A 22,247-nucleotide genomic window follows, 5' to 3' on the forward strand; every position below is an offset into this window, starting at 1 on the left:
CTGGCATCAGTGTATCCACAAGCATGCTTGCATCAGAGGTGCATAAGGGTACATTTTATTTGTTTGTTTTTTATGTTTCTTATCTTCAATCACTAAAAATCTATCCACTTCATAATGACAATGGAATAGCAAATACTAAAGCATTTTTACAAGTATTGATAAAGGTAAAGCAGAAAGGGAATTACAGTAATACTGTATTTATAACACTTTTCTAACTTTTTTTTTATCTCATCCAGGAGCAACATACAGATAATTGTCAGAGGGGCAAAGTCAGAAATAAAACAAAAAAAGTTTCCACATCACTTCTTGAATATTTGCTCAAAATGTTGATTCAACAACAATCAAAACAAACAAAATTAAACAATATGATAAACACTGAGGAGGAAAAGGTGATGTTTATACATTTCTTACACAAAAGTAATATATATATATATATATATATATATATATATATATATATATATATATATATATATATAATTTTTTTTATTTTTTTTAAAGGAGGCAAAGATGAGGGAACAAATATTGACAGTTCATAGGAGAATTTTGCTGGTTTTAAATGGAACTGTTATTTAGTTGTTTTAGCTAAAGCAGAATCACTGCTGTCCATAATCACTGCTGTACACTAGGTCAACTGAAAGCAATAAAGATGGAAAATGTGTCTAGAGGACAGTAAGCACAGAGGAGGACAGAGTTCCAAACTGGGTAGGACATACAAGTTCTTGAAAAACAGAGAGGTTTTTTTTCTTTTTAAACAAATTGTTGTGATGCTGTGGGAGATCTCCATCAAACAGCAATCCTTAGCTAGAGCACATTTGCACTGGACCCCATCACACACTCACGCACACTTGAGTCCTGTACACAGGTTTGGATGATCAGTGGTCATCAACTTCAGAACTTGCCCCTGTGAAAACCCCAACGTCAGTGTCAAGAAGTTCAAAAGGATAGCAGAAGTCATCTCATGGCAGGGAGGGACATAAAGAGGAGCTGCACATCCATCTCAGTACATAATGGGAGGCTTGGAGTAGGGTCTATTCTCTGTGACAAACACAAGAAGAAAATGAAAAGCATGTTAGTTTATTTATGTTGGGACAAAGTAAATGATAAATGTTACATTTTTAAATCTTGTTCCTTCTTAATTTTCCTCCTATGTACGGTAGTATCTTCAAATTACTGTCTCAGCATTCTCAGTTTGTAGAATGACTCGTGCAGAAGATATTGCCAAGAAACCCCAGATCAATAGGAACCCATCCACAGGAAACAGTGGAGTGCTTTTACATATCAAACATACTTGTGCCACTGAGCAAGATTGAATATCGTAAACAGTCTGGAGAAAGAAAATGAAGGATATCACAAAAGTTTGTGAGTAAATCCAGACATTTTCTATTTATCAAAAAGCACACACATGAATTTCATATTACCAGGGCCAGGACAAAAGTTTACTTACACCTAGGATAAAGATATTCAAACTCATCTCATCTAATTATCTCTAGCCGCTTTATCCTGTTCTACAGGGTCGCAGGCAAGCTGGAGCCTATCCCAGCTGACTATGGGCGAAAGGCAGGGTACACCCTGGACAAGTCGCCAGGTCATCGCAGAGCTATATTTATTTATTTATTTATTTAACAAATGTCATGTTACCATACATTTCTTTTGGCAAGTCCCATTTAGGGCATTGACTTTGTTCACATCAAAGGTAATTGACAAATTTATTTTAGAAATAAATGGACGAAAGATCAATTAAAAATTAATTGACTATATCAGAGTTAATGTGGGTCAAAAGTTTACATACACTTTAACCAATCTGGAAGATTCCAGAAGTAAATGTAATAACATTTAGAAGCTTCTGATTAGTCAAGTGTCATAATTAGGAGTTAATTGGAAGTGCACTGTGGCTGTATTTAAGGTCAGTGCATTTGTGCCTTTGATAACATGGGAAAAGCCAAACAACTCAGCCAAACCCTTAGAAAAAGGATTGTGGTCCTCCCCAACTTCAGTTCCACCTTAATTGAAGGGACCATGAGCATCAAGTATCTGCATCATTCAGGAAGAAGGCACAAAAACAACAAAATAACTGATGGAATTTGAGGCATCAAGATGCTGTATGTACATCCCCATTAAGAGGGCTCTACATTGCCACAGCCTGAAAGTCTGCAACACAAGTGAAAAAGCCCATACTGGATATATGCTTACCCTTCAGACTGGCCTAAAAAGGCCTGACTGAAGTTTGCAGATTATCATTAGGATAAAGACCTAGTCTTTTGGAGGAGTGTTCTCCAGTTAGATGGATCAAAAAACTGAATTGTTTGGCCATCAGCACTATTTAAAGTAAGGCTTTTAATGCAAAGAATCACCATGCAAGAACGCTGTGAAGCACAGGAACGAAGTAAAATCATGTAGTGAGAGTGGTTTACTGGAAAAGTGCTGGACTTGTACACTTCAGAAAATAGATGGCATTATGAGGAAGGAGAAATAATAAAGCAGAATAGCTCAAGACATCAGCCAGAAAGTTAAAACTTGGTCATAACTGGGTTTTTCAACAGAACAGTGATATGTCATATCAGAATCAGAATCAGAATTACTTTATTAATCCCTGGAGGGAAATTCAAATTTTGTAACAAAATTGCTGTCAGAGTATTGGAAAGTATTGCAAAGTATTGGAGAGGTCATCACAAAGCTCTGATGTGAATCTCATTTTTAAAAAAATGTGGATTGAACTGAAAAATTGTGTCCAAGCAAGAAGGCCCCCAAACCTATCTGAGTTATGGCCCTGGTCATGCTATTGGTACTTTTTATAAGCGACTTTGGGGTTTCTTTTTTTGTGAGCTCGCTTAAAAAAAAAATCAGAAGTCGTGGTTTGCGGGTTTTTGGGCTTGTGTTTCAGCGTTGTGACTTGTTTATAATTTTCTCCGTACACCGTCTCCCCTTTTACCTGCATACGATCCTAATCCATCAGAGGTGCTTGAACGAACTGTCTGTGCATTTGGCGAGTTCAATTTCCATAGTCCCCAGTTATCGACAGAAATTAGCCAGGGGGAAGGGGGAGATAATCATTATCATATTTTTTATTATTAAAAACAAAATATCAAATAATACTGAAGAGGGGAAAAAATAATACTGATCTAAATATGTTGTGTTTTTATTTTTAGACAGTATGTGTTTAGCAAAACACATACTGTCTAAAAATAAAAACACAACATATTTAGATCAGTATTATTTTTTCCCCTCTTCAGTATTATTTGATATTTTGTTTTTAATAATAAAAAATGTGATAATGATTATGTTCACTGTATTGTTAATATTATTAGTGTTTTATTATTTATTGTTAATATTTAATTTAATGTTAATTTATTATTATTTATTGTTAATATTATTAGTGTATTATTAGTGTAATGAATTGAATTATTATGTATTCAATTATTTATTTGGCATGTGGTGCTTTTTGTATTGTCTAGAACATACATAAGATGAGCATATTATAGCAGCAAAATAGAAGCACAATCATTTGAATGCAGCAAAACTTTTGCTGCATTCAAATGATTGTGCTTCTATTTTGCTGCTATAATATGCTCATCTTATGTATGTTCTAGACAATACAAAAAGCACCACATGCCAAATAAATAATTGAATACATAATAATAACAATAATAATAAATGCTTCCAATGTTATAGTGTTGTTTGTATTTAGTTGCATTCACTACATGAATATATTTAATTGACAATTTGACTGACAGTGTTTTGGCATATTTAACATTTATCCTCCAAAATAAATCAACTGTTTTGGTTTAAGATTGTGCAAGCCTTCAAATTTTCTCACTGAACATTTCTCCTTCACATTTTTCACCTGTAGGCATGTGACAAGATTTAACATGATATTGCTCAACCTACCTCTGTAAAGTCAGCTAACAACTTATTAAAATGCACCAGAATTCAGCAAATAACATGTATGATAATAAAAAACTTCTGGGGGAGGACCCCCAGACCCCCCACTAATCATTTCCTTCAAACCAATGTACAACAACCTGTACAATCTGTTACATTGGCCAACCAATCTACATTCAAACTGCCATAATGTGTAGGGGGGCACTACAAGACACACATAGGCCTACAACACACAGATAAGGTGTATATCTCTGTGCAATATGATATGGTTATCAAATTAGAGGGTTATTTTCCAAAAAGTATATTGGGGCAGGGTGGCGGGGGCAGGGGCGGGTACGAGGCAGAGCCCCCCCACATAACCAATCCCAATTTAACCCCTGACTATACTTTTTTATTCCCTAATACCCTAAAGTTAACAAATTGCAGGGAGTGAGAACTTAATGTAACCTCATGCACATTATCCAGGCATCTGAATAAAACAAGCTCTTCTGCTTCAAAAAAGGTGGTGTAAACTCAATGTTTCTAAAATTCACTTTACCTAGGCTTGTCAATGATACAAGCAAGGCAAACACCCTTTATTTGTGGCAAAACTTGAAAAATTTAAGCAGAATCAGCACACCAGTTACAGAGGCAATTGGAATTCTGTACGTGACAAAAAAATTTATGGAAAATAGTCGAATGAACTTTGGCCAAATGGCACATCTTAAAATTCTCAGTGTTTCAGAAGTCTGTGTATTACACCTATATACGGTATGTTAAACTCAGCCTTCTCAGAGAGCATTTTGAATGACTCCAGTTCTTACCTGTTGGAAAACAGCAGCCTACTAGAAATAACTTAAAGCCATTTAGGGAAAATGCCACATACGGAATTGCATCTGGTGGGAATGGCATTCAACATGCAGCTTGAATCTTGACACATTTATACTATCAACTATTAGTAGTCCAACCAACAAGAAAATTAGAGGCTATGCCAAACAGGCAAAAACTGTGAACAGTTACTATTTGGTCCTATATCTACATGCAACAGGGCATATGGCCAAATGGGAGGCTTTGGGTGACTGTGGTCACCTGGAAATAGATCAGAAAAAAGAAATCATTATGTTATCCAAGCTAGTCCTACATGAACACTATTAGGATATCTTGTGCTTTTGGTGATAAATATCTAACATGCTCTACAGTGGTGCTTGAAAGTTTGTGAACCCTTTAGAATTTTCTATATTTCTGCATAAATATGACCTAAAACATCATCAGATTTTCACACAAGACCTAAAAGTAGATAAAGAGAACCCAGTTAAACAAATGAGACAAAAATATTGTAGTTGGTCATTTATTTATTGAGGAAAATGATTCATTACTATATATCTGTGAGTGGCAAAAGTATGTGAATCTCTAGGATTAGCAGTTAATTTGAAGGTGAAATTCGAGTCAGGTGTTTTCAATCAACGGGATGACAATGATGATGATGATGATGATGATGCCCTTTATTGTTACTAGTCACATGTACCAGCGAAATTAGCCGTCAACCAGGGACGCAGGAACTAGGGGTGCTGCAGCACCCCCCTCCTGGACAACAGACGCAACTACAACATTGGCATTGTAAATTCAGGCATACGTTTTTCTTTTATTCTAAAATAAAAACAAAATGAAAAAACTTTTTTTTTCTAATTTTTACATGCTTATAAGTAGTTTTAAATGTAATTTAAAAATTTGGTTTGAGGTGAGTGATAAACGTTTAGACCTCAACCAGACCGGAAAGAACAGTGGTGTAGAACAGTGCACTGGTGGCGGGAGAGTTCGTTTAGCTAGTGGTGTGTGTCAATGTAGCAGCAATGAGCCAGAAAAGGATTTCTGATTTCTTTAAAGATGGAGGGGGCCAAAAAGCCAAAGAGAAAAAGTCTTATGACGGAGGGCATGAGGAAGTTCAGGAGGAGGACGAGAGGCCTTCATCATCAGGGCAGGCTTCCCACTCCAGCACTGGCTGTAGCACTGCCACTGACCAGCAGCTAACTGGCTGTAGTGAAAGCACCAGTAGGGCTACCACCTCCCCTGTCAGCGAGGCAACAAGTGGGTATGTACCCGATGATAAACCCTTTCAACCAACAGACCACTCGTTCCCAGCCAGACGCTTTGGCAAGGAAAATTTCTCCCGGTCCTTTAACCCTGGATGGTTTAATCGATGGTCATGGCTACACTATGATAAAGAGCATGACAGCGCTCTGTGTTTTCATTGCTGCTCTGCGATCAAGAAGGGCCTTGTCAATAAAGATACAGAAATAGCAAGTGCTGGCAGTTTTGTGAGAGGGGGGTTCTGAAACTGGCGAAAGGCAAATGAGAAGTTCAACAGTCACGAGAAGTCGCGCTTTCATCTTGAAGCTTTAAATAAACTAACGGCATTAAAGATGACGCCCATTAATGCATTGCTATCAAACGCAATCGCGAAAAATCAGATGACTGCGCAGGCAGTTTTAGAGCTAGCCTTCAGATCGCTGAAGTTTCTGGGACGTGAGGGGCTACCTATAAGAGGACAACATCATCGTGATGGTGTGTTTTGGCAGCTGATGCTGGAGAGGACGTATTCCGAACCAGCGGCACGTGACTAGCTTCTCAGACGGGATAACTGGATGGGGTGCGAAACCCAAAATGAGATTCTGGAACTTCTAGCTCATGCCGTGTAGAGGAAGATATATAATCTTATTAAGGTTATGGTTATCTTGTTTTTGTCACCTAAAAATGTACGCCTATGAGTACGACCTATCATAGTTTGGATGTTTGATACCATGGACAGCTACGCGGCGCGCTCTGGCTGAGAACGCACTTTGTATTTTTCATCTTTTGTCTAAAAAAATAAATGCACTTATTATTGAATACATGTGAGTGTCTCAGTAAATGTAAGATTATAGCTCTGGCCTGGCTTTTAGTAGCCTACTGTAAGAAATAATACTGAGAATATAGCCTTTGGGCTATATTTGGTGCATCATCCGATGACATAGCCTACAGCACCCTGCACTTCAGATGAGTTCCTGCGTCCCTGCCGTCAACCTGTCCGTACATATACAACATACAATTGACATAGGGTAGACAGGACAGGAAGACAGGGATAAAGATAAAAAGGAAACACAACATGAGGAGAGATAAGGAAAAAAAGAACACCCCCCCCCACTATGCTCCTGTCAGGAGTACAGTGTGGGAACATTTATAAAACCTTTGCACATAAGCACACAACAACACAAGTACACTTTAAACACGGGACTTGAGGGGGGGAATCAGGGGTAAGGGGTAAGGGGGGTAGGGGAGGGGAGGAGGTAATCCAGCACAAGCAAGCAGCCGTCCGCTCCTGCAGCCATGAAGGCGCTGGTCACGCACCCGCTTGTCACACTGGGGGTAAAAATGGCGACTGCGGAGAGTTAGAGAAGGAATGCGAGGAATGCGAGAGTGTCTCCCGGCAGTGACCTTCAGGGGGAAATGTTGTCTCAGCAATGGCCTGAACCAAGGCCGGTGCTGTCTCAGGGCGCCGAATGTCGATAAGATATGAATTGTTTGGTCTTTCCAGATGCAGTCTTTGCACGTCCACACTGCTCGTCCATATCTGTCCATTCCGTCCATTCTATTCAAATTGATCTCCGAAAAACGTATTCCTTACAAAGCTGAAAGCTGCTCCGAGATAACAACCATTTTGTGGTTAAAGTTCTGAATGTCCACAGTCTGAGTGCCAACAGCTTTGCCCACCACTCCAATCATATCGGGCAGCTTTGTGGGGCTTTGAACAGCTGTCACCGTTGTCTGATTTCCTCGATATACCAGGGCAATGCCTAATCCAATCAGCAAAAGTCCTGTAATCATGGTTCCGAATAGGTAGATATCTTCAATGTCCTCCACAGAAAGAATCACCAGGACATAAAGAATCACCAGGACATAAAGCAGCCAGCCACTACACTGTCAACAAACTTGAGTGAGCAAGTGAGTGGGGGACTGACAGCATCCATAGATCCCAGTTTACCAAAACACTCTATGTCTGAGGACCCTCCAGATCTACACCTTTACCTCATAAGCACCATTAACAAAAGGCTTAACTAAACAGATATGTTTTCATTGTTAGTTTTTTCTTTTTCTTAATCGAAAGATATGTTTTCAGCCTAGACTTAAATGCTGAGACTGTGTCTGATTCCCAAACACTACTTGGAAGGCTGTTCCATAACTGTGGGGCTTTGTAAGAAAAGGCTCTGCCCCCTGATGTAGCCTTCACTATACGAGGTAGCAGCAAATAGCCTGCACCTTTTGATCTAAGTAGGCATGTCGGGTCATAAAGGACCAGAAGTCCTTTATGACCCTACACAAAGCCACCTTTATTTGAGCAAAAGACTTTTTGCACGCCTCCATCCACTGGACTGGATCTGGCACCCTCTTTTTAGTGAGGTCAGTCAACAGGCTGGTGACGTCCAAAGAGTTAGGCATGAACCACCTATAATGACCAGCCAGCCCCAGGAACTGCCTCACCCCCTTTTTGGTCTTAGGTCTTGGGAAGGTGTCAATCACTGCATTCTTATCGATTTGGGGATGCACCTGCCCATGACCCAAGTGGAACCCCAGATGCCATACTTTCACCCATCCAATAGCACACCTTTTCGGGTTTGCTGTGAGCCCAGTGAGCCTCAGCAACCTCAGGACCGCCCTAAGATGTTGGAAATGCCACTCCTAATCATTACTATAGATGATTGTCATCCAGATAGGCCACCGCATATGCACTGTAGGGACAGAGAATTCAGTCCATGAGACACTGAAACATTGCTGGGGCCCCAAATAACCCAAAAGGAAGGGTGACAAATTGGTGTAAACCAAACGGCATAGAAAAGGCTGTTTCCTTGCAGGATAATGGAGTCAAGGGGATCTGCCAGTGTCCCTTTGTTAAATCCAGTGTCAAACAAATGTGAACCGTGCCAAACTAATTAAGCAGTTCATCAATGCAAGGCATTGGATATGCATCAAATTTACTTTTCTATGTTGACTTTTCTATAGTCCATACAGAACCAGACAGACCCATCAGTCTTGGGAACCAAGCCCACTGGGCTGCTCCCATCATAGTGTGACTCCTCAATTACTCCCATCTTAAGCATAGAAGAAGAAGAATACTCTGTCACATGCACACTCAAGCACAGTGAAAGTTGTCCTCTGCATTTAACCCATCTGAAGCAGTGAACACATGCATGCACACGCACAAGTGAGCAATGAACACACACATACCCAGAGCAGTGGGCAGCTATGCTACAGTGCCCAGGGAGCAGTTGGGGGCTAAGTGCCTTGTTCAAGGGCACTTCAGCCCAAGGCCACCCCAAGTTAACCTAACCACATGTCTTCTCCAGACATAGCCTGGAGCTCATCCCGAACCACATTTTTCTTGTGCTTGGGGAGCCAATACGGGTGATTGTGCACCACCACCCCTGGGGGAGTCTCAATATGGTGTTCTATGGAGATCTGTGTGACCACGGAGGGGCGAGAACACATCACAGAATTCCTCTTGCAACCTAATAACCTGTGCTATCTGGGATGGTGAGAAGTGGTCTCCACAGGGGACCAGGGTGAACTGGGCCACACTTTTTAGACATACCTCCAGTCCCAGCTCTGCCATCTCCAGAACTACCATTGCCAGAGCCACAGGAACCTCCTCTCTCCATGGTTTCAGGAGATTGAGGTGGTAAATTTGATATGTGTCACCTCTGTCTGGATGCTTGACCTCATCTTCGACTTCCCCAATTTGCCGTGTGACATCAAAGGGCCCTTGCCACTTGGCAAATAATTCTGAGCTTGAGTTGATCAGTAAAATGTGGACTTTATCTCCCGGTGTAAATTCCCTTAGCCATGCCCCTCCGTTGTACATGTGACATTGATGTTCTTGGGCCTGTAGCAGATTCTCCTGGGTTATGTGACTTAGTGCATGGAGTTTTGTTCTCAGGTCGAGAATGTATTACATTTCATTTTTGTTTTGAGAAGGCCCCTACTCCCAATTTTCTCTAATGATGTCCAAGACACCACGGGGCTTGTGCTCATATAGCAATTCAAATGGGAAAAACACGGTGGAGGCTTGTGGGACCTGGCGCACTGCAAACAACTGGGGGTCTAGCCACCTATTCCAGTTTTTAATGTCCCCATGAATGAACTTACAAATCATGTTTTTAAGGATTTGGTTAAATCGTTCGAACAGCCCGTCTGTTTGCAGATGATAAATACTAGTACAAATTGATTTAATTCCCAATAATTCATACAATTTGCACAATGCGCATGACATAAAAGTAGTGCCGTGATCAGTCAGGATTTCTTTTGGAATCCCAACTCAGGAGATAATGCAGAAAAGTGCCTCTGCAATGCTGTGTGCTGAGATATTGCAGTGAGGCACTGCTTCCAAGTATCGCATTGTATCCAAGTATCCACTATTACTAACAGAAAGCGGTACCCACGTGCAGACCAATCTAATGGACTGACAAGATCCATGCCATCTCTTTTGAAGGGGATCTCAATGGTAATGGGTGCAAGGGCACTTTTGGTGTGACTGCTGGATTCACCAGCTGGCATTCACGAAAAGCCGCACACCACCTGTGGGCATTAGCGTGAAACACTGGCCAATAGAAATGGGCCATGAGAAGATTCAGTGTTTTATCCTGTTCCAGGTGCTCAGCCATAGGATTATGATGAGCCACATGGAATAAGAGTTCCCTATGACTCTTCGGGACCAACAATTGTGTCATCTTTTCTTTAGTTTGGGTGTCCTGCACCACCTGATATAGCTTATCCTTAAAAATACAAAAAATACAGGAAGGATAGCACAATGTTAGGTTGCAGGGGTTGGCCATCAATTACTTTCACTTGGTCAAAAGCATGTCTCAAAGACTCTTCACACAACCACTCCAATGGGAAATACCCTAAGTGGTTCCCCAGAGAGAGACGAGAGCTATCCCCACTCTCTGTGTCATCATGATGCAGAGCTGACACGGACTGTCCTGGGATGGTCCCCAGCTAACATTGCAGTGTGATTCCCCCATGACATGCAGGACCCACCTGCATGGTGGGTAACCTTCTCATTAATGTTTTAAACCCTGGCCAATCTGTTTGCAGGATAAGTGGGTGGGTGAGGCGCGGACTAACCGCCATCTCCACACTATGTTTTTCTCCCCATAAGTGAATTGTGATGAGCATTAGTGAATATCTCTGAATGTCACTGTGCACACACTTGACCTTCACCAATTATGCATTTCCCGGTGCCTTGCACTGAATCAGGCTTTGATGCATGGAGGTCTGATGACAACCAGGATTCACCAAAGCCTGATGTGTACCCCCTTGAATACTCACAATAACTCTGTATGCTTCTGCTCAATCAGGGGAAGCCTGCAGTGCATCAGGAACGTGAATCAGTAACCCCACCTCCTTGGGGAAGCACTAATTCCCCACCTTCCCTCCACACCAACAGACCTGCCCAGGCTTGCTCCCAGTTCTGGTGGGCATGGATGAGTCCACCTATGGAGAGGGAGAGAGGTGGTTAACTGTGGCATAGACACAGAAGGAGAATGGAGAGAAGTAACATGAGGACAGACATGAGTTTGGGGAGTGAGTTTCAGGGGAATTGGCCCCTGTTTCCACAGGGCTGGGGTAGGGGAGGGGCAACAAGAGCAAGAGTGAGAGGGAGGGGGAGAAAGTGAGAGAGAGAGAGAGAGAGAGAGAGAGAGAAAGGGGAAAAGAAGCTGTGGGAGTGCCTGCTCCCAGAAATGCCATCAGATTTTCCTCTGCCAGTCAGACCACCTCCTCCAGCAATGCTGCTCGGCGACACCAGACCCACATTGGGGTCTTGCTCAGCAGTTGGGCAATGAACTGTTCCAGTATCATGCTGGATGTCTTGCACACTGCACTCATCTGCCTGTAACTACCATTGGCAGGCATCTCAGAGCTGCTGCACACTTGCAGACCAGCGCATGGAACCACTGATGATGCTCCTCCAGGCCATGGCTGGCTAGTTGCATTAGAACCTACTTTAGTCCGGATATGCCAGGATTTTGGTGGTGGGGAGCTGCCGAGCTGCAAACTGTGCTTCCCCTGACAGGACCAGCAATAGGCAAGCCACCCACGGCAAGTTTGGCCACAAGCTCACCTCCATGACGCACTTGAATAGCTCGAGGAAGGCTGCCGTGTCATCCTGCTGCCCCATCTTAACCAGCTGCACAGGAACACTGGCCACAGGAGCATCCGCCGGAGTACCCACTGCCTGGACCCAGATCTGCATCACCTGCCAGTCTTTCGCCTGGATCTCAAGCAGGGCCTGGAAGCACTGTGCCTGCTCATTGGACAGGGCAAGTATCTCTTGGTGCTGGCATTGGAGGTTAACCATGAGGGTCTGGAGGAGCTCCCTGACTCGTGCGAGCTCCATGGTGGTGTTCATTCCTCAGATTCCAGGTTTTGGCACCAGCATAACTTTATGCTGGGAGTGGTCACTGAGGAACTGGAAACAGATGCTCCAATTTGAAGTATGCACTTATACTTTATATACAATATACTATATTGGCGGTGGCACGGTGGTGTAGTGGTTAGCACTGTAGCCTCACAGCAAGAAGGTCCGGGTTCGAGCCCCATGGCCGGCGAGGGCCTTTCTGTGCAGAGTTTGCATGTTCTCCCCATGTCCTCTGGGTGCTCCGGTTTCCCCCACAGTCCAAAGACATGCAGGTTAGGTTAACTGGTGACTCTAAATTGACCGTAGGTGTGAATGTGAGCGTGAATGGTTGTCTGTGTCTATGTGTCAGCCCTGTGATGACCTAGCAACTTGTCCAGGGTGTACCCCGCCTCTCGCCCGTAGTCAGCTGGGATAGGCTCCAGCTTGCCTGCGACCCTGTAGAACAGGATAAAGCGGCTAGAGATAATGAGATGAGATACTATATTGGCACTTTTCAGTGACTTTTGCTACTAGGTAGACACACTACATACACATGCAACAGGGTGTCACATCTCTCTCTCTCTCTCCTTCCTGGCTGTCTGAAAGACACACAGAGCCACACATTAATAGACAGCCAGTAAGACACAGTTGCACCTCATCACACATTGCCTACTGACTCCTCACCGTTCACAGCCGACGCTTGACCCCCCCCCGCTCCAAACCCTAAATCCAAAAAAGTTGGGACACTGTGTAAAACAAATAATAAAAACAACATGAAGATTTGCAAATCATGGAAACCCTATATTTCATTGAAAATAGTATAAAGACAACATATCAAATGTTGAAAGTGAGAAATGTTATTGTTTTTTGAAAAATATAAGCTCATTTTGAATTTGATGTCAGCAATACATTTCACAAAAGTTGGGATGGGGCAACAAAAGACTGAAAAAGTTGTGTAATGCTTAAAAAAACTAATTTGGTTAATTGGCTACAGGTCAGTGACGTGATTGGGTATAAAAAGTGCATCCCAGAAGTGAAGATGGGGAGGGGTTCACCACTCTGTGAAAGACTGCATGGGCAAGCAGTGCAACAATTTAAGAATAACATTCCTCAATGTAAAATTGCAAAGAATTTGGGGATCACATCATCTATGGTACATAATATCATTAAAAGTCAGAGAATCTGGAGGAATCTCTGTATGCAAGAGACAAGGCTGAAAACTGACATTGGATGCCTGTGATCTTCAGGCCTTCAGGCAACACTGCATTACAAACAGACACGTGTCTGTCATGGAAATCACTGTCTGGGCTCAGGAACACTTCAGAAAAACCATAATCTGTGAAAACAATTCATTACTGCATCCGCACATGCAAGTTAAAACCATATATAAACAATATTCAGAAACACTGCCACCTTCTCTAGGCCCAAGCTCTTTTTTCATAGACTGAGGTGAAGTGGAAAATTGTCCCAAGGTCTGATGAATCAAACGTAGAAATTCTTTTTAGAAATCATGGACACCATGTCCTACAGGCTAAAGAGGAGAAGGATCATCTGGCTTGTTATCAGTGCACAGTTCAAAAACCAGCATCTGTGATGGTACAAGGGTCCATTATTGCACATGACATGAGTAGTTTATACATCTGGGAAGGTATCATTAATGCTGAATGATATACAGTATACACATTTCAGAGCAATATGCTGCCATCCAGATAACATCTTTTAGAGGTAAGGCCTTCCTTCTTTCAGCAAGACAATACCAAACCACTTTCTGCACACATTAAAACTGCATGGCTCCACAGTAAAAGAGTCCGGGTGCTAAACTGGCCTACCTGCAGTCCAGACCTGTCTCCCATTTAAAACATTTGGCACATTATGAAGCACATAATATGACATAGTAGACTCTGAACTGTTAAGCAACTAAAACTGTATATCAGGCAAGAATGGGACAACATTTCTCTTTCAAAACTACAGCAATTGGTCTCCTCAGTTCCCAAATGTTTACAGAGTGTTGTTAAATGAAGAGGTCATGCAACACAGTGGTAAACATGACCATATCCCAACTTTTTTGAAACATGTTGCTGACATCAAATTCAAAATGAGCATAATTTCAAAATACAATAAAAATTAAGTTTAAACATTTGATATGTTGTTTTTGCACTATTTTCAATGAGATATAGGGTTTCCATGATTTGCAAATTATCACATTCTGGTTTTTATTTACAGTTTACACAGCATCCCAACTTTTTTGGAATTGGAGTTCATATGTTTAAAATCTTTATTTTTCTGTAGCTGCAATCTGCTTTGTGACAATGTCTATTGTTAAAGCGCTATACAAATAAATTGATGACGTCTTTCAAGAGGTATATTCTTTTTTAGTGAGAAGCTTGTGGAAGGGTACTCCAACTGATTGTTTGAAACAATTAAAAGGCAAAACTTTTGACCCACTGAAAATCTGATATAGTAAATAAAAGTTTAAATGAGCCTGCTTCTTCTCTATTATTTTGAAATTGTTCTGAAAAATGAGTTTGAATATCTCAAACCTATAGATGCATGTTTGGCATTATGATGTACTGTAATATTTGGCCTCAACTGTATGCCATTCATAGGGTACCAGTGCCAAACTGAGGCCTGCCAATATCAACGAAGATACTAACAGAGGTGCTCAGATGAAAACATCAAAGATGTGTTTTCATCATGCTGTGAAATTAACTTAATCCAGCCATATGGTAACAACTAGACAGGGACACTCTAACGAGTGCAAACCCCGCCTTTTCCCTATTAAAACACATTGGGCGAAAATTTCGAAGTTCTGCCATGACCTTGACCTTTGACCTTTGACCTCCAAAATTTAATGGTTTCCTTCCTGGGTGATTGGCAACACGTACAAAATTTGGTCCAAATCGATCCATTGGTTCTTGAGATATCTTGCAGACACACAGACAGACAGACAGACAGACAGATACACACACACACAGACTGACACAGGTGAAAATAATAACCCCTCCGACTACTGTCGGCGGGGTTAATTAAAATGCAGCACCTAGTGGTGAGTGAGGGAATTTCTGTTGGATCGTACCTGGGCCTCATTGTTTGTGCATCGATTAGTTAACAGTTTAATTGATTAGATAATCAATTACTGATTTAACTGAGCTGACAGAATTCTGGTTTTTACCAGATCCAAATAAAAGCTATTATTGAACTTTTTGCAAAGACAAATGCCTGTAAACTGAAACCTCCTCAGGAGCAGGTTTATTTAACATACAAACAGGTTACAACTCAGTTTAAGTAGATGAACATTAAATGAATTTAAAATAAATTAATGAATTGGCAAATTTGCCATATCTTCAGGGGTGGGCTGAGTGCTTATATAAACTATCCATAACTGAATACTCAATATTTTCTCTTAAATGTAATCAATGTATTAATTTATACTATTTATAAATGATAATTTATTCAGATTACTTTTTGACTAGTTTTAGAACACAGTTTAAAGGTACAGTTGGAAGAATTATGATGTGTGTTACATAAACTTTGTCTTATTTTGTTTCTTATTGATGACCTGTTTTGGTTTGGTAGCTTGGTAGAAGTAGTGAATCTGTTCATTATTAACAAAAATTGATTTACAATCCCAGGCAATTCCTTTACATTTACACACATTAAGTATTTTATAATAAGTTTAGACATCTTAGACTGGTTAACAATATCTATAAAGTATGTATGTTCTGTTCAGCTGCACAGGAAGATGCTTGAAGCATGGGGGCTCCGCACTGAAAGTAAAACATTTGGTGTGTTTTTTTTCATGCAGCATTGTGACTGTATGCCAATTGGTCTCACCACTCAATATGCTCCCCTCCCTTCCCCTAACACACACACACACACACACACACACACAATCAAGAAAGGTCTTGACCATAGTAAATATAGAGGGTTTACCACAAGATGCAAACCACTGGTAAGCCTCAAGAACAATAAGACCAGATTAGAGTTTGCCAAAACCATCTAAAAGCTTTTACAGTTCTGGAACATCTTATGGACAAATGAGACAAAGATTACCTTGTACCAAAGTGATGGGAAGAGAAAAGTAAGAAGAAGAGAAAGAGCATCCCCAGGGAAGAAACCTAGCATCTGATGATGACTATTGGCCCCAGACTTCAGACGGTTATTGACTACAAAGTATTTGCAACCATCCATCCATTACAGTATCTATATCACTTAGCCAACAGAGCCGCTGGTGAGCTGGAATCCCAACTGACTTTGGGTGAGAGGCAGGGCACACCCTGGGTAGGTTGCTTGCATAGGTTGCTTGCATAGAGACGAGCAACAATTCATACTCACATTTACACCTATGGGCCATTTTGAGTGGCCAGTTGACCTTATCCACATGTCTTGGACCATGGGAGGAAACTGGAGTGCCTGGAGGAAACCCATGCAGGCACCGGGAAATCATGCACAGAAAGGCCCCAGTCTGCTGCAAGGGTCAAATCCAGAACCTACTTGCTGTGATTTGAAAGTGTTAATCACTGCACCACTGTGCTGCCTGATTTGCAAATAAATATTATAAAAATTTAATTTTAATTAATGATAATGTTAATCATATTACTTGTGGTCCTTTAAAAAAGGGGCATCACATATAAAAAGTGCTGTAATTTCTCCACGTACAGTAATTACCCACATAAATGTAAATAAATACCCCTTCCTACCTCTAACACACACAAGTGCGCACACACACCGACTGCATGTCCATTTTAAAAGTGCCTATTAACCACATCCTTCTGCATCAAGTTCTGTTGATCAAAGTTTCATGTACTCTGAGTAAACAACTGACAAATCACTCCATTAGCAAATTGCTCAAAGCAGTGTAGACAAGTTAATTACTTTTTCCCCACTCAATTTTACTTGATTTATTTCTATTGTTGGCTAATGGTAATCACATAGGCCTACTCAGAGCACCAGCACACATACAAACACATGGACACACATTAAGGCATTGAAAGAAATAGTTTTAAACAACCATTAATTGCACTGGAATTACAGGACACCAAACTTTGACATATTACTTCTACTTTGATTCATCTGAATTTTCTGCTTATTTGCCATTTTCCTTGCCAAATGTGTGGGTGGCATTTTGGCTTTTTAGCCCAAGCATCCTTGAGTTGCCATTGTATGGTGCTCAGAAAATGGTGTTTTCTGACTAGCTATGAGAATTTCCTCTTTCATCTCTGCCATTTTGTGATCATAAGGTAACATGTATTATTCAACAATTCTATAACAAAATTTTATGAAGTAACTAATCTGAATATAGATGTACCAAATGTCATGAATCCTTGAGTTACTTTATTTTTGGATGATGAATAGATAAAGCCATTACTTGTATTCTGTTACAACCCAACCCTGTATATCTTAAAGGAGATAAGCAGAACCATGGCCTCACTTTTTGTTTATAAATGCCTTGAGACCTCAAGAATGGCATAGGAATAGTTTTAAGCACTAACAATAAATCTAATATAGTAATTTTTACAGTTAAATTGATTCATATACAGTAGGTAGTGGTCTGAGTGAATGACCTTGACATCTGTGCAGGAAGGCTATCGGCCTCATTGCCATTTCCGCTATACTAAAACACAGAGCTAATTGCAACTGTGATCCTCCATTTTGAGCTAATTTATTGCCATGCCACGTAGATGTGTTGCTGGCGGGTGCAGCAACACGACAGAAGGTGGATTTATGTTGCATTCATGGCCCAAGAATGTTCAAACTCCAAAGATTTAGATGCATTTTGCGAGAAATTCATGGATTGGGCACCTACAAAGTGGTCTCTCCTCTGCTCTGCACATTTTACTGAGGACTTGTACGAAACCTCTGATCTGTTGAGGAGTGTTGGCTCTAAGCCCGTATTGAAAGACGGTGCAGTACCAACAATTAAAGGAAAATAAAACTACAAGAAAAGGAAAGTAGGTTCAGTTGCGCCAGTTCTCCTGGAGTGTGAGCTGAGCAGTAATGGCAGAGTACTCAGTATGGAGAAAATGGAGAATGAGTGGACCAGTCATCAGATTTCTCTGCTGGAGAAACAACACAGAATATGCTGGATATGCTTGCCTCAGCAGCAATATCTCACCCTTATGTGGAAGAAGCAAATGAATGAAGAACTGAAAGTCAGATTGTTTTGAAACAATTGGCCACAAGCTCGGCCTTCAAGAAGTAAGAACACAGATGGGTAAGATGTGACTCTTATTTGGTTACATAATAACAACAACAACAAAACTTGCTGTTTACCTGCATTTAGATTAATACATGTAACTTGTATTGTGTATTTAAGTTACTGGTATAAGATTATTTAATTTGCTTCAGAATGTGATTGTCTCAGTTCATCTGATTATTTAATTAGCCTTTTATGTTTTATCAGTGAAAATGCATGCATGTACATGTATGTTGCATAAGTTATAATGCCTATCCTGATTTAATGAGAGTCACATGAGACTGTCAGTTCAGTTTCATCCAATTCTCTAGACGGCTTTGTTCTCTGGCTTTATTTCATAAGGTGGGGGCCTCCATAGCCGACGTGTTATGATCAGATTCACTTTCCGATGGTTCGAACTGATATGGTTCTATGTGTATAGCAGTAGCATGTATACACACTCCAATTTCAGGACTATCAGTCAGATGTACTACTATCTGAGGAATCCGGAGAATCTCCAATAAATCCGAATGAAGAGTCCATTGCAACCACTCTCGCCTGCTGAGTCTGGCTTTGGTCTATAGCACCAGTTCCCACTGTGATGTTGTCCACCTAGGGCTGGCTGGCTCAGCAGGGCAGCTCGAATACCAACTTTACGGTTGATTTTAACTCTCAAAAATATATTTTTTATTCCCAATTATGCAGCATATAAGAGTCAAGGATGGAGATACTATCAACTCAGAAATGTATTTAAAAATAAAGGTTCTGTGTATCTCCTTTAAGCCCTTTTATACAACCCATTCAAGCCTGTTACACCTTTAGTCCACCTCGCATTCTGTATAAAATGTCTGAATGTGAAACAGGGATTCTGTGTTGTTCTGCCTCTGAGCCATGAATGATTGAGAGTAACAGAGGCAGGATTGATGTCTGTGTGATGAAAGGGACAGCAGCACTGTGGAAAAGGGGTGTGACATTTTTGACTTTGACTTTTTACATTCTTCCTTCTGACACCAGTGAAAATTCAAACATCTTTGCCTATGGTGTCTAAGGTCTGCATGCCTTTCTGCCTTAAATCACTTCCTACTTCACTTTCTCCTCCAACATATTTCTGATTGCACAACAACTTTGCTGGCGTTTGAAGAATGGTTTAAATGTGCATGTCTAACACTCACCCTACACACCACAACATTCAGTTCACCCACTGTTATTGTTTTGAAAGCAACGTTGGTATGGTTGGGGTATATGTCACCCGAGATGATGAAGCTTTGTTGTGTCATACATCACACCTTTGGTTGAGGAATGCCGGCACACTGTGTAAAAGCACACACACAAGGATGGCTTTATTTGGATCGGTATAAACAACCAAATCCGGAAGTGAATTGAATTGCCTTTATTGTCATTGTAAATGTATACAATGAAATTAAAATTGCCACTCTATAGTGCAAACATAGAAACACAGAACATTGAAGACAAAAAAGACATAATATCACAATTGTGATACTAGAAGTTAAATTAAAGTGCTAGTCTTACAAAAATTACATTATGCTGATAAGTGAATGTGTCACTCCTGACCACTAGATGGCTGCAGTTGTAGCCTCGATACCTGGTAAATGTACATAGTGGATGCAAAGAAGAAGGCAGAATGAAAAGTCATGCTGGTGTATGTATGCTGACAGAGTTTGTTAATAAACACAGTTGTTGAAGAACCCAAGTTACTTCTAAGTGCAGTAACATTACATGGTACCAGGAGTGGGGTCCAACAGAAGTAATGGAAAGTGTGAAGCCTCCTGACTCTCTGAATTGGACTGGAAATGTGGACTGCAAGGTGGCAATCATTTAAACAATGATTCACGCTGTACCTGCAAGCTCCCGGACTGGATAGCGAACCGGACACACAAAAGATTGCTCTGCTGCTTACTGTCGCGGGACCTCAAGCTGTAGAAGTATTCAACATGTTTGTGTTTACCAGCACGAATGACAAGGAAAAGTTTGACAAGGTAATAGAAAAGTTTGATGAACACTGTTCACCGAAAAAAATGAAATGTTTGAACGGTATGCGTTTTGCTCACACATGCAAGCCCAAGCAGAGAGTTTTTATTCTTTTGTAACAGACCTGAAATTAAAAGCTAGAATGTGCAACTTTGGAGAGCTACAAGATTCAATGATCCAAGACCAAACTGTGCTTGGAATTAATGACAAATTGAGGGAGAGGTTGCTATGGGAAACTGAACTTACCTTAGCCGGAGCTATGAAGATATGCTAAGCAAATGAGTTAGCCCAACAGCATGCAAAAACATTCGGTAATGGGGTAAAAGCTCAAGATGGTGCTGCGGTGGTAATTGCCAAAGTGTCTAGGTTAATGCAGAAGCAGAAAACATTTAAGGATAAACAACAAAAAGATGCAGAGACATTTATGTGTAAAAGATGTGGCACCCAGCATGCACTTAAGCAATGTCCAGCATAGGGCAAAGGGAAGGAATCACTATGCCAAGCAGTGCTTTTCCAAGGGGAAACAGAGGGAAAGTGAATGTGTATATACAGTGGAAGAAATGGCTCACTCTTATTCATTCTTCATTGGCTTGGTAATGCAGGATGACTCAAAGCCAAAAGAGACTGAACAGTCAATGTTGAATGTGAACAATGTTGAGCAGGACAAGAGGATTGTGCCATTACAAATAAATGGAGCAGTCATTCCTCTCAAGCCGGACACTGGATCCAAGGCCAATTTAATCAGTGAAAGTGACATCAGAGCCATGAAGGTAAAACCACACATCAACCTTGATTCGGTGAAGCTCAAGGCCTATAATGGACAGCACATTAGCACAAAAGGCACATGCAAACTCAAAGTGAGACTTAAGGGGAAAGAACATCACCTCACGTTTGTAGTTGTTCCTGATGGACATAGTTTGCTGCTAGGTGACAAAGCATGTGGAAATTTAGATCTAGTGAAGAGAGTGTACTGAATTAACAATATCAGTGCTCAGAGCAGTGCAAAGTTAATAGTTGATCAGTATCCAGACATCTTCAAGAGCTTCGGGGTGTTACCATTTACCTATAAGATCAGATTGAAAGATGATGCACAGCCAGTTGTCCATGCTCCCAGGTGGGTTCCAGTGTCACTGAGAGAAAAGCTGAAGGAAGCACTCGACCGAATGATGTCACTGAGAGTTATAAAGAAAGTGGAAGAACCCATAGAATGGGTAAATTTGATGGTGTGTGTGTCAGAAAACTGAATGGAAGTTTATGGATGTGCATGGATCCAAAAGACCTGAAGAACAACATAAAGAGGGAACATTATCAGATTCCAACCACAGATGAGATGATAAGCGAGATGGCCAGTGCAAAATACTTTAGCAAATTGGATGTGTCGCAGGGCTTCTGGCAGTTGAAACTGCATGAGGATAGCACCAGGTACTGGACATTCAATACACCATATAGCTGCTACTGTTTCCTAAGGATACCGTTTGGAATCTGTTCAGCTCAAGAGGTGTTTCACCGGACTATAGAGCATATTATAGAAGGCATTGAAGCTGTGCGCATGTATGTGGATGACCTAGTCATATGGGGATCTACACTGGAGCAACACAATGACAGGCTCACCAAAGTGCTTCAAAGAACCCAGAAGTATGGACTAAAGCTGAATAGAGCAAAATGTCAATTTGGAGTGAGGGAAATCACCTTTCTAGGGGACAAGCTGTCAGAGGCAGGTGTGGAACCAGACAAGAGCAAAGCAAAAGCTATACTGGAAATGCCCAGGCCTGAAGATAAAAGAGATGTGTTAAG

The 22,247-nt window shown here is 41.1% G+C and overlaps 1 protein-coding gene across 1 annotated transcript in view; it reads right to left on the bottom strand.

The window, feature by feature from the left end:
- Nucleotides 1-879: 879 nt before the first annotated feature.
- The window catches only part of dacha (dachshund a), a 954,430-nt gene continuing 933,062 nt past the window's right edge, over nucleotides 880-22,247 (bottom strand). The window contains exon 12 of the mRNA XM_060935796.1: nucleotides 880-1,038. Within this exon, the coding sequence (XP_060791779.1) occupies nucleotides 1,001-1,038 (38 nt within the window). The 3' untranslated portion in view covers nucleotides 880-1,000. The remainder of the gene's footprint in view (nucleotides 1,039-22,247) is intronic.

The sequence above is a fragment of the Neoarius graeffei genome, chromosome 12, assembly GCF_027579695.1.
Source record: "Neoarius graeffei isolate fNeoGra1 chromosome 12, fNeoGra1.pri, whole genome shotgun sequence".
NCBI classification, from domain to species: Eukaryota; Metazoa; Chordata; class Actinopteri; order Siluriformes; family Ariidae; genus Neoarius; species Neoarius graeffei.